The sequence below is a fragment of the Protomyctophum bolini genome, assembly GCF_963924005.1.
Source record: "Protomyctophum bolini genome assembly, chromosome: 23".
In the NCBI taxonomy this organism is placed as follows: Eukaryota; Metazoa; Chordata; class Actinopteri; order Myctophiformes; family Myctophidae; genus Protomyctophum; species Protomyctophum bolini.
Window position 1 is genome coordinate 6,953,093 of NC_137884.1, and position 13,021 is coordinate 6,966,113.

The 13,021-nt window shown below is 43.9% G+C and overlaps 1 protein-coding gene across 1 annotated transcript in view; it reads left to right on the top strand.

The window, feature by feature from the left end:
• Positions 1 to 13,021, top strand: part of tmem178bb (transmembrane protein 178Bb) — a gene marked incomplete at both ends in the record, with an annotated part of 110,789 nt that overhangs the window by 55,900 nt on the left and 41,868 nt on the right. Inside the window, one exon of the mRNA XM_080757595.1 lies at positions 2,807 to 2,920. Within this exon, the coding sequence (XP_080613721.1) occupies positions 2,807 to 2,920 (114 nt within the window). The remainder of the gene's footprint in view (positions 1 to 2,806; positions 2,921 to 13,021) is intronic.

Here is a 13,021-nt window from a genome sequence, read left to right on the forward strand (position 1 = left end):
CTGGATGTGCACTGTAACCCCCATTATCAGCTTTGGCATCATTGTTTTTTTTTTATCAAATACATCTCTCTCTCTCTCTCTCTCTCTCTCTCTGTGTGCAGTATGGTGCCAACAGCACAGCAGATATAGATAGAGATGGCCCTGAATGGGTAATTGCCATTGTCAGCGGCTGAGGTCCCTTGCTGCACTTGCATAAGCCTATTTGTATGAAAGTGTGCGTGCGTGCGTGCGTGCGTGCGTGCGTGCGTGCGTGCACATCTGCATATACATGTGTGTACTTGCACGCATGCCTACATACGTAGCTGCGGGACAGACGGGCAGAGATGAGAGGAGGAGAAGTGGGGAGGGGAGGGAAGGTGGGGGGGGGGGGGGTATCCTTGTTCTCCATGTTTGTGCAGTCCAAATCTCCCAGGATGGACCCATAATGCAATTTTCAATATAACCCACGCACGTCTTGCCAGAGATAATTAGAGCAGACACGGAGTAATAGTGTCAAAACATAAGGGAGGAGGCATCTCTCTCTCTCTCTCTCTCTCTCTCTCCCCCCCCCCCCCCCCCCCCCCCCTCGGTACGAGTGGACTCTCCAGCCACAACCATCTCTCGCCTCATGAATCTATAGGGGTGCAGAGGAGGATTTCTAATGCCCCCTCCACCCAAAGCCACTGCTGCATCAGACACACTGAACACTGAAATGGGGAGGGAAGGCAGGCAGGGACGGGCCCGAGTGACGAGATGGCTTTCTCAGCAGGGCAGGGAGGCTGGGAGCTGATCTTACTTTGAACCTCTGTCCCCTAGCTGTCTCCCAAAGCTTGGGACTTTGCTTCTCCTTCCTGGGAGCCCGGCCTTTGACATTGGCCAGTCGTGGCTCGTCGGGTGTGAAACCTCGTATGACCAAAAACATTCCAAGAAATGGAACAAAATCGTAGTTGTGAAAATAGCCGATCCACAAGATGCAACGTGCCGTGGCCTTGTAGATCGGCAATTTTCGCTACTCTTGCTTGATACTGCTTATATGTAAAAACTGAAATGTTGAAATATGGAGATACAAGGTTTCTGCGCGACAGCAACGCAGTGTGAGAGTACAGGAGGCAGGAGCTTGTTGTGTTGCTCATACACAACTAACTTAGCTCAGAATAAAAGGCTAAAAACACATCAGCAGCCATGGGGGACTCCACTACTGTCTGAGACAGCTCCTGGAATGCAGAGTAGAATAAAATAGAAATGCTCTTTGCCTACTCACATATGTCTTTATCGAGAAGAACACAGCCTCAGTCCCTCCACTTCCTTCCCTCCTAGATGTGTTTTTCTTTTTTGTAATGTGACTGTCGATTTGTGTCAAACTATTTTTTATTTTCTTTTGTTTGCTCTGTATTGTTGTTACTGTTGACTGGTATTGTGGGTGTCCAATAAAATACTAATCACAAAAAAAGAAAAAAAGCTTTTAAAATACCTGGCCTGCTGGGCCATGGCTCAATGGTCCAGACAGTGTGCCGCGGGTTCGACTCCCGATCCCGACAGCCTTTACTGCACGTCTCCGTCTCCCCCCCCTCCATCTCTCTCCCCATTTCCTGTCAGCCTACTTGTCTGTCCCTCCATACAAAAATTAAATTAAATAAAAGGCGAAAGCCTATACGAACACAATTGGCCGTGTTTGGCAGGGAGGTGCGTGGGGAGCCTGGTGTGGCGGCTGTCAGGAGGGCTGTGCTGAGCAGGAGGAGTATAGGACGGAGGACGCCACATCCTCCTGGTGGGGGCTCCTCACCGGTGGGGGCTCCTCACCGGTGGGGGCTCCTCACCGGCAGGTGAGCCAGCAGGGGTGCGACAGAAGTAGCAACACAGAAAAGTGCGGTGGATGAATTAATTGGTAGAACGACAAAATTGGGAGACAGAAAGGAGGAAGGAAAAAAATAATTGGCCGCTCCAATGTTTTGGAAAGGAATTGCCCGCAGAGCAGAATACAATGCCATGTAATAGGACACAAGAGAACAGAACGGAATAGAATTATATAATAAAATAATACGAGCCAAATAGCTATTGAGGCTGCAGGTGTCACATGCGGCCAAGTTCATTCTCTCTCCAAAAACAGCTAATAAAGTTTCTCCCTTCACTAGCTGAAGTGAGTATCGTATAGCTCACACAGACTTTATTTTTTTCTGTCCCCGGGGGACTTGGGCGCCTTTTCTTAGACTATCAGCGACACCCAGATCTTCGGCGTCAAGGAAAAACATTCCATCTACTACAAGTCCCACACACTCCACCATGCAGCACCCGGTCACGCTGAGAAAGATCTTTAATTATACCATATTGAATGGTCTCCTTTGAATGATTAGCTAATAGCTTTTCGGGAGCACATCGCGCCTCTGACAAGCCATTATGTCAGAGATGTAAGTCATCGGAAAATGAATGTGGAATTTGCTCACACAGCGCCGGCACAATGGGTTCCGCACAATGGGCCCGCTGGTTCACTGTTGTCTCATGAAAAGGAGAGCCATTTGCCAATGTCTGCGTATTCAATTATAACGACTTGCCAGCATAACCTCCCAAAGTATAACGACGCTGACGTGAAACAATGTTATCCTGAGAAGATTGCAATTATTTCAGCTGGGAGGTGGCACACACTAGGCTCATCAGCCCTAGAGCCTCGCGTTGTGATACTAATATAACCACTGCGCTGCTGCAGGGGGGAAATATGCAGTGCAGTCAGATGAAGTCTGGCTGCACCAGGCTACATCAGCCCCGACATGACGGATGTCCCGTTGGCTTGACTTTTAAAATCATGTTTCTTTTGCATTTCCGTCTCTTGCAGGTTCCATTGCGAGGTGCTCCTACATCAAGTACCACTACTCCTCGGCCACCATACCCAAAAACCTGTCCTACAACATCACCAAGACCATCCGCCAGGACGAGTGGCACTCCTTGCGTAAGTCCCCTATATGTACAGATAGAATTATCAAAACTCAATGATGCCTTTTGATAAAGTCAAGGAAAAAAGTCACACTGCAAGAATTGCTTACAAAAGCTTTTTTTTTTTTCACTGAGAACCGTGAGGGAAGAAAATCTATTCGTGTCTAGAGTTCTTCAAAATGTTCTTCTCTATCTGCTGATCATATTTTATTGACCGCCTCACCCGTTGAGCTTACAGCGGCCTGCTGCTTAGCGAAAGTTAAGCGGCCGGCTAATAAGATTTCACTGCAGGCTACGGCGCAGCTATGATTTGATTAGATGAGTTGGCTTATTGTTCACAGCTTTATTTTTCCGCACTAACCTTCAATTTTGGCTCAAAGCAAACAGAAGGAGATGACTAACACTTTGAAAGTTTGTATTTGAATAGACTCGGCGTGTTGCTTTGTGCAATAGCTTCTCAGCAGGTGAAAAGGTGCATTTCGATTCTGCCAAAGCGCTTTACAATGTACATTACATTCACCCACACAACAGGACGGCGGAAACCGCACAAGGTTACGGGTTCAGTCAGTGTCTTGCTCAAGGACACTTTGGCACTAACCCAGGTGAAGCCACCGGGGATTGAACACATGTAGGAACCCTCTGTCGTTGATGAGGGAATGTTTCACAGAATGTAACATGGCAGAGTTTCGGGATGAAAGTTTGAGGCTGGCATTTCACTGCCATAACTCTATGGCGCAGTTTGCATGACACATTTAATCACTTTACTATAGTATAGGGATGCATGGATTAAATTGATTAGTTAACTGTATAGCCTATACACTGCCTGAAAAGAGTTAACGGCAATTATAGGCACTAGATTTGCCCGTGAACCTCATATTTAGCAGGCGTAATATACTGTAATATACAGGTGTGATGGTACAATTCGGGAGTTTACTGGAGTTTGTTGGAAAGTTTAACGAGAGTATCCTGTAATATACGCATCCGTATTCCATGCTTTTTGCGCAGTGCTACTGCTGGCAAATTCCACTTTTCAAGACTTCTTCACGAGCCGTCCCTATATGCAGTACGAGGCTGAAGCCGTGTTGGGCCACGTGGCCAGCGAGTCAAGTGGCAATGTGCTCTGACCCAAAACTGTCACACTTTCTTCAGTCCACTGAGCCAAGGTGGGAGCCCTGAAGCATCCGTCAGGTGATCACTGACGGGGCCTGAACAGCTCCTCTCTGCTCCAAAACATCAAAGCTGCCTGTCTGTTATCCATCTCTCTCGTGTCCCCTGCGTCTCTCTCAGTTTGGCCCCCGGGGGCCTCACTAGCCTGACCCATGGCAGATGTTTGGGGCCGGATCTTTTGCAACGTCAATCCCGATTTTGGAGAGTCCTAAACCATCGACTACCAATTTTTTGACCAATATTTTGTAAAAAAGTGCAATTAATTGCTCCAATCCAAATACAAAAAATGTATGTAATATTAATACCCCAAACAGACTATTATGAAAAAGCTAAGCGTATTGCAGTCAGAAAGTGGTCAGCCTCTACTTTTTCTTTAATCCAGTGTGTACGCCAATGCATCATAAAAAACTGCATGTGTCTGCATTTAGCGGTTTATGGAATTAAGTTCAGCATATTCGAGCAAATGCAGAGCTCCACAAGGAAACCACCGAGCCCCAATGAGCCCCTGCAGACAAGCCTTGTAATTTCCATCTAAGAACAAAAGACATCACATTTATTGGAATTTGGACTAAAGAAAAAAACTGCAGCGGTGTACTGTACAGTATATGAGTGCTTTGAAAAGGGTCAGTTCTCAGTGCGGGCCTCCGCTCGCCTTCGTTAAGCAACAATATGCATATGAACGGGATCATGGCTCATAGTAGGGCACATGTTTAATCTTCAGCATGTTGGTTAAGCTCGAGAAAGCATAATAGCTCAAATTTCCTGACAGGAAGGTCACCCTTACCCCCAGTCGGAAATGTTTAATGTCCTTATTACCAGGCCCTATCCTCCCGCCATCTCAGTCCGAGAGATAACCATAGCATCTGCTTGACCGATGGCCTGTCATTTCCATTCTGGGACGTGAAAACTATAAACCCCAAAAGAAAGGAGGAAAGGTAATGGCAAAGAGGGTAAATAAACAATGCCGGCCAACCCGCTAAGCGCACATCTCCGCACTCACTGCCAAATCGATACGGGGGGCAATGGCTCCCAGATTAAATCAAGGCACTGAATGACCTGCTAATAAGAAATTACAAGCAGGCCATCCAACAGGGCGCGTCCGGAGGGACAGTGCACTTCTAATGAGCTCCGGGATGTGGGGCACCTTAATGCTGCTTTATAGACGGGGCCAAGACAGACACCCTGCTTCAAACAGAGGCCCCAGAGGTGGACAACGTATACTCAACATGTTTAACTTAAGTCAAAGTATCAATACTGCAATGTGGAACTATAGCCTACTGTAGCCTTACAAGTAAAAGTCTGGAATTCAAAATGTACTTTAGTAAAAGTACAAAAGTATATTGGCTTTAAAATGTACTTAAAGAAAGCCTATACCTAAAGGAAAAGCACTATTATACGGAAGGACCCATTTAGAATTTCCTCATCTAGAAAAACATTTTTGAAAATAGCAGATCTTGTAGATCTCACCGTCTCATCTGTATGTTTTGTAATACTATATCTACAAAGTAACTAGTAACTAAAGTTTTCAAATAATTGTAGCGGAGTAAAAGTACAATCATTTCCTCTATAATGGATGGCCACTTGGTCAGTGGGCAAGAATATACCGCACCTTGCTTTTAATCTTCTGAAAAGTTCACTATTCGACGCACGCTGCCTTGTACGGATTAAGTTGAAATGACGTCCCTTTTGCCTCGACTTTCGCAGACTGTGTGAAATGGAGCTCGGGCGCAGAGCACTGCTTGACAATTCCTCCCATTTCCCCATTATGCAGGCTCGAGGAAACCGTGGAGTGACATCAGATGCCGTTTCAAAGACCCAGCGATGAACACGATACTCATTTGTTTCTGTCAATCACGACGAAATGCCCCAGCAAACAGCCACACATCGAGGAACGAAAATTCCTTTTTCTATTACGGTGGAACATCAAAGAGACCCTCACGGGTAGTGAAACGTGCGCGTATTTTTGTGCATTTTCAGCTTTGCCTTCCTTCCTTTTTTCCCCCCCCTTTCTTTTTTTCTAAGGCGGGAAGGATGAAGGGGAGGCAGCGGTTGTTGCTTTCTTATACCGTATAGCTTAGGGATTTTCTAACATCAAAAGGAATTGTAAGTTGCGAGCCGCAAAAGCAGTCATTGTACATGACACCGCGTAATCCACGGTAGCGGATGCAGTAAAGGGCGTATAGAGCAGTGGTAATTGTTCACAAGGGCAGGCCCAATGCACTAAACTCTGTCGCGTTAATGATGAAGCTGCATGGCGGGTGTTTGTATGCAGAGGTGACACTGATGTTTACCATGCAACCCTAGTTAACAGCGCTGTGGCATTTTGGTAGCTTTCAAGCGTCAAGGCTTTGAAGGATATGTTACTGGTTCTCAACGTGGGGTTCAGGGTTCATTGAGGGTGTACAAATTAATGTACAAATGTCTAAGGGTCCATTTGGTTGAATTTGAATACTCTCTCAGAGTTAAATTAACAGTGTAGGATTTTGGGGTCCCAGAGATAAAAAATCATCTGTGGATATGTGGACTAAAATGCATACAGTATATGATTCCAGGGGGTTCTCAAATGATTAATGATTCATGAATAACGAAACAGACACCAAATTGACCGTTATGGCTCTGTGTCTCCAAAAGTGTGCAAATGTTTGAAAACCTCTGCATGTCCAACAAATCCCCTAGAGCCGGGGTTCTTATCTTACGTATGATTCTTGAGGTCTAGTATTTTTATGTATTTGATGTATTACCATGTGCCGTTCTTGCTTATACTGCAAGAACAGCAGTAAAAGGACACTATACTTTAGTGTCCTAAAGGACACTATATATACTCTGCACATGCAGTAGGGCCTGGCGTCGACGTCATGACCCATGCAAACATGGAAGAAGCAGGGGGGAAAAGTAGTAGCGTATATATGTGCTGGGTGAGCAATGGGCGTGGGATTTCTGGTGTCCACTCGAGATTTGGTACTATATCTCATTGGTGTCCACGTACCGTATAGAAGCTTCTCCAGGTGATGTGTGCGACTCTGCTCTCTCTGTAGTGCCATGAGTTGTCAGCCTTTTGTGCAGAGAATCTTTCCCTCTCCGATGGTTCTGTATCATCAGCAGACGACAGGCAGGCAGGCAGGCAGGCAGGCAGGCAGGCAGGCAGGTAGGCAGGCAGGCAGGCAGACGGGCAGCCAGGCACAGCTGGGGGGGATGTACGGGCTGATGGAGCATGGAAACAGAGGTGGAAGAAGTACTAATTAATGTAAGTTACCGTATCGGTAACACTAGCTATGCAGTATGCATCCCAACGCATTATGAACACACTTATAAGATATTATAATCATCTAATAAACATGTATAATTATATTTATAAGAGCTGATAAATAATCTTACTTCATAAGCTTAATCAAAAAGTTCTCTTTTAAATAGACACTCATGCTTTCTAGGGTATGATTTGGGGCCCTAAAGATAATACAAAATGAATATCAACATCCTAATACTGTCCAATATAATTTAGATAGGGAGGGGGGTGAAAGGACCTCATCAAACACTGTACACTCAAGACACGCTCCATATATAGCCAGTACATAATTCATTCTATATGTTGATCTGACCCCCCCATACCAAAGCACCAGCGCTCACCCAGCAATCGGCCGTCACCCAGGCGGATGCGTGCGCGCGACCCCGCCCTCAGGGCGTCTTACTGGTCATTAACAACCGAAATCTGCAAATTAACTATACAAAACCTGTCATATAAATGTATAGTGGAGTAAAAAGTACAACATCACTATCACTTAAATGTCAGCAACAGTAGAGCCCCCCTCCCCCCAGTAGTGGTGGGAAAAGTGCTCAAATGTTTTCTTAAGTAACAATATCAATACTGCAATGTAGATGTAATCTGTTAAGTAGAAGTCCCTTATTGAAAAAGTACAAACGTATCAGCATACAAAATATACACTAAAAGTAAAGGTGCCATATTAGAATGTACTGTCCTCAATATAAGTGGCTATATATCTTGACAGTCAGATAAACTCCTCCTTGACATTAAGACTCTGAAGACAGTTGTTTCCAAATCCACAGGTTTACTAACATCAAAGAAGTGTGAAACTGAAACATACAAATAAAGCATAATCAATATCCACAATATATCAAAAATAATCATGTACAATCATCAATGAACATCTAAGCATTAGTTACATACCCATTACCCATGATGCTATCAAAAGGCGTATATGCAGGTAGATGTTGCTGGATTATCATAGACAAAACACACAGCTTCTCTGTGCTCAGCCATGTACTAAACTGAATTTACATCACATGACATTCTGCTGGTCACATGACTACTGACACAATTGCAAAACATACAGCATTACTTTGAACAAAACACATTTGTAAAATATTAAATTGCAACTTGAAACGTTGTAACTAAACATAGAATGTTCCATTTCAGCGGGGGGCTTTGGTAATTGTTACTGATTTTAAAATCATTGTTAAAATGTAGCTTTACACCCCTGACTTAGCTCTGACCAGGAGCAACATGATCAGAGCTCCAGACTGTATGACGGAAGCATTTGAAAATTGCTGGAGGCAACAGTCTGGCCACACGAGACTATGGTGTGAGGATATACTGTACATAAGAAGCATCTCATCAAGTCCGTTGCTCTCCCCTTGTCCCCCATGGGGGACTAGGTTGGTGGAGGGTGTGTATACATTAGATGATTGACACAGGGGTGAAAAATGGGTTACAAAATCGTGGGATAAAAAATATATATATAAAAAAAAGAAGCATCTCATCTGCAGCAAGGAATGTTTAGTAATGAGAATGTACCCCACAGAGCTAGTGTGTGTGTGTGTGTGTGTGTGTGTGTGCGTGCGTGCGAGCGTGCGAGTGGGAAGAGGCGGTGTGCAGGATGATTCAGGTTCAATGCATTCAACTCCCTCCCATCGCCTCAGCAAATTATTGGCTAATGGAAACAGCCAAGTCTCCCGTTGGTTGGAGATTAATCAAATGTAACTTATTTTCATCTTTCAGGGGCATGGGCATAAAAAATAAACCACGCTTGATATTACGCCCCGTCGTACGACGCTGCCGCGTGCCAAAAGATTGCCAATAATACGCCAAAGTACAAACAAATCGGGCTTAGAAGTGGTTCCTGTGTTACGGCATGACACTAAATGAGGCCGTCACTTATTTCTGATGTGATTCATCTTTAAGTGACAATGTTTCCCCTCTTGCCTTATAAGTATTAATGTCTTCCGTTGCTCCTCTGCACCCCATTAGAGGAAGAACAGGCAGAGAGAGAGAGAGGAAGAGCGGGGGTGGCTAATAAGCACAGAGGGAGCCGGTTGAAGTCATTAGGTAAAGATGCCATTAGACGATTCGGATTGGAATTTTTTGGTGGCGCTGCCGCGTTTGGGATAAATGTAACCTATATGGAACATTACGCCGCCGCCCCGGCCCGGCGAATGGGGGCCCAGAGCTCGTTAATATCACACGGCACGACCTTGTCCATCCGCGTTGTGCAAGGTCGATCTCCACGGAGGGAAACTTTGCATTTGCAGGCGATGTATATGTTCCAGATATGAGCGAGAAAAAGGTTAACAGTTGCAATTATTCATGTAGTGTGTATGGCGTGAAGCTGCATAGTGCTCCCAATGCACCCCCCGGTCGGGGAGGGGGGGGGGGGGTTCTTCCCTTCTCGTTCTATCGCTGTTCCTTTGTTTCATTCAATCAAAAATGCTCAGTGTTAATTTAACTGATTTGTTTTGGAGAAAAAAGTTTGTGTTAAAAAGTTAATGCTCGATATTTCTAATCAGTTCTATAGAGTTGGTTCACCAATAGTGGTCTCCCTGTCTCTCCAACTCTTCAGTAAACACATTTGATCGAATCCCTCAAAAAGGTCATCAACCTCAGTTCTCCATTTCCAATTTTATCTACCTAAAATGTGTTTCATCACTGGTAATTGCACTTGCAGAGACTTTATGCAGAATCTATCTCCTGTTTGGATAAATCCCAGCCTGAAAATGATTTTTCTGTTCACTAAAGAGCTGGATATGACTTCTGACACTTATTTTAATCAAACAAAATAACAAAAATCTAATCCAACCAAATGGACCTGTGAAGGTCCACTGGGGATGTTATTGTGTTCAACCAGTGTAATTGAATATCGAGGGGTTTGGTGCAGGACGGTATTATCCTGTTATTCAATATGATGATCATCACAATGAATGCAGGCATGGAAATTATTGTAATTGATTGTTGTTTGTTTGTGTTTTCCAAAGTCAACCGGAACTTTTTTAACTTTTTAATTAGAGTTGATATAGTTTTCAGTAAATAAACCGCCATAAGTCGGATCCTTGGATCGCTGCATGTCCTTGGTGGATTTTCTGCCATCCACATTTCGGATTCAATTTGTGCCTTTGTACCGCGTTGCTCCCGCCATGTAAACGTTTTGACGAGAGGTAAAGAGTGTGTGCGTGTTCCAATGAATGATACCAGAGTGTGTGTAGCGAGTGTGCGTGCTGGCCCCTGGAACTGGGGTTCATGCTAACAGCTAGCGGTTATAGATAGAGTTAATTGGCATAACGGGAGGAAATTGGGGAGAAAAGGGGGGTAAAACCATTATTGGCTAAAAGAAAATAGAAAGAAGAAAGAAATTATGGTTATGGGCACACAAGAGTTCCACCCGATAAGGCCATGATATCCACTGGTGAAAGAATGACTTCACCAATTTGCAACCTTATTAACTGGTCCTCACTAATGCTCTATTTAAGATGTAGTCATTTCCGTCTCGTTGGTGTGCTTTGGGCAGTTCAGAATCCTGCCTACGGATGACATCATGGATGTGGATTCCAAGCTAATAGAAACTTCAGCCTTTATCTTGGAAAGATAGCATGCTGAAATAGAAGTAAATGTTAAACTAAAACAAAAAAATCACACCCGTGTGAAGTGAGGGGCGCTCTTATCACCGTACATAACCATGACGCAACGTGTCTATGTTCTTTATCCAAGTAAACACAATATCCAGTTAAAGTGCAAAACGGTATCAGGATAGGAACTAATAACAGTTTGGTAGTTGACAGAATGTTAAAGCAACCACAATTGCCAATATAGTGTGAGTCTATCCTGCAAATGTATAAATTCCTCCAAAGTGATCAGCTCAGATGGGTTCGAATTCGAATAATTATGCAACTCATTCCAAGGAGAAGAGGCATCCCTCCTCTGAGACACAGATCAGTGCAATGCATTAGAGACGATCAATTATGAAGTGGTTCAATATTTGCCCCCAAAATGTAGTGTAACCACATACATACTATAATATAGTATATAGCAGAACAACTTACAAGTGCAAAAGAAATGCAGGTGCGCTGTTCCTCTGGAAGCGGCCCTTCGTTTAGGCAGTGGGTGCTCAGCTATAAATACAACTTCAATTAAATACTGTACCACCCAAGTGGAAAACGCGGCTCTTCAAATAAATGATGCAAGACTGGCTCAGATGCAATTTCTCATTTGTTGAGAACGCTTGCGCATTTTAGCCTTCCTCAGAGCAGATTAAAAAGTGATAATGGTGGTCCCTCTTTTAAACATACACATAATCATCCTCACCTGTGTGGGGTAGGTGGGAGGTCCTTGCTTGACAATCAGTTACTAGGTTACACAATATCACAGTCACAGTCGGATTAGCAATTCAAAATTATAGTTTACACAATACATAAAGTGCCTCAAGGTTTATCTTAACCACATCCCTATTCTGGCCTTGGGGCATACATTCAGTGAAAGTAATCGATGTACTCACTGTTGTGATGAGGTCAGCACATTTAAGCAAGCCGCTATGGCCGTTTTTTACCCCTTAGTTTGACAGGTCACATGCTATACTTAAAGCATGATGAAATGTTGAAGTTTTTGCCTTATACAGGATGTTAATGGGTATGGTCACATATTATGCTAATTACTCAAATTGCTCAACGTGCAACTTTTAGCAACCTAGCTTAATCTAAGCCTATAGATGACATTTGAATCATAAAAGTTTATACTTATCAACATTTCTAGGTCTAACATGGGACTTATGGGGGCTTCCAGTAGACACCTTGGATCAATGGAACTAACATATTTAATTTAACCACCCCGTATGGTTGAGCAGAGTCCCTCAGGGCTTTATACCAGTGTCTGTTCTGTTTTCTGTTATTGTGGGGACAGCGTGTCTCTTCGTTTAAACAGGGCCCAATTAGTGTAGTCTTTCTCTGTGTAAAAATGTGACGATGTCACCGTCTTTCCTTTTTCTCCTTTTTAGTCTTCTTTAGTTGGAGTCAGACACTGAAGGAAGCAACACAGTTTTCCGACAGTGCACATGACCCTGTAATCCTTTTTTAAGGTTTTCTAAGTAAAATCTTTTGTCTCGTCGTTCGGGTTAGGTTAACAAATACTGCTTTGTGTTTTTGTGAGGTCTATTCCACCAGGTGGTACATTTTAAAAGAAGAATTAGGTGGAAGTCGGATACAGCAGCAGTGACAAGTAACACACGGCAATGTGTGAGGGGATGAATCAATTGTCATCACGACATTGGGAAGAAATGTACTCAAGTTACATGTCACATGACTGTGATGTAATTTTTCACACAGTGTATCCCAGTGCTGTGTTGTACAGAATAGGCTTGTTTATGTCGACAGGGAGTTGCAGGAAGTTTCAGCTTGTTCCTCCGCCGTTGTGACACAGAGTTAAGGTATTATGCTAAATAGATGGCTTATGATGATATTAATTAGCAGAGAAATCAGTGCGTTTCCATTTTTAGACGTGCATCGTGGTGCCGGAGCTGTTGATTGACAGCACAGGCGGCACACACATAAACACACACACAAACTGGAGTGCCTATGAAAGCGTTGCTGCGGATTAAATCCCTCTTGTTTGTGAATGATTGATGGGAAGTACAATTAAGCATAATTAACCGAGGAGGAACGCATGCAGCAACAA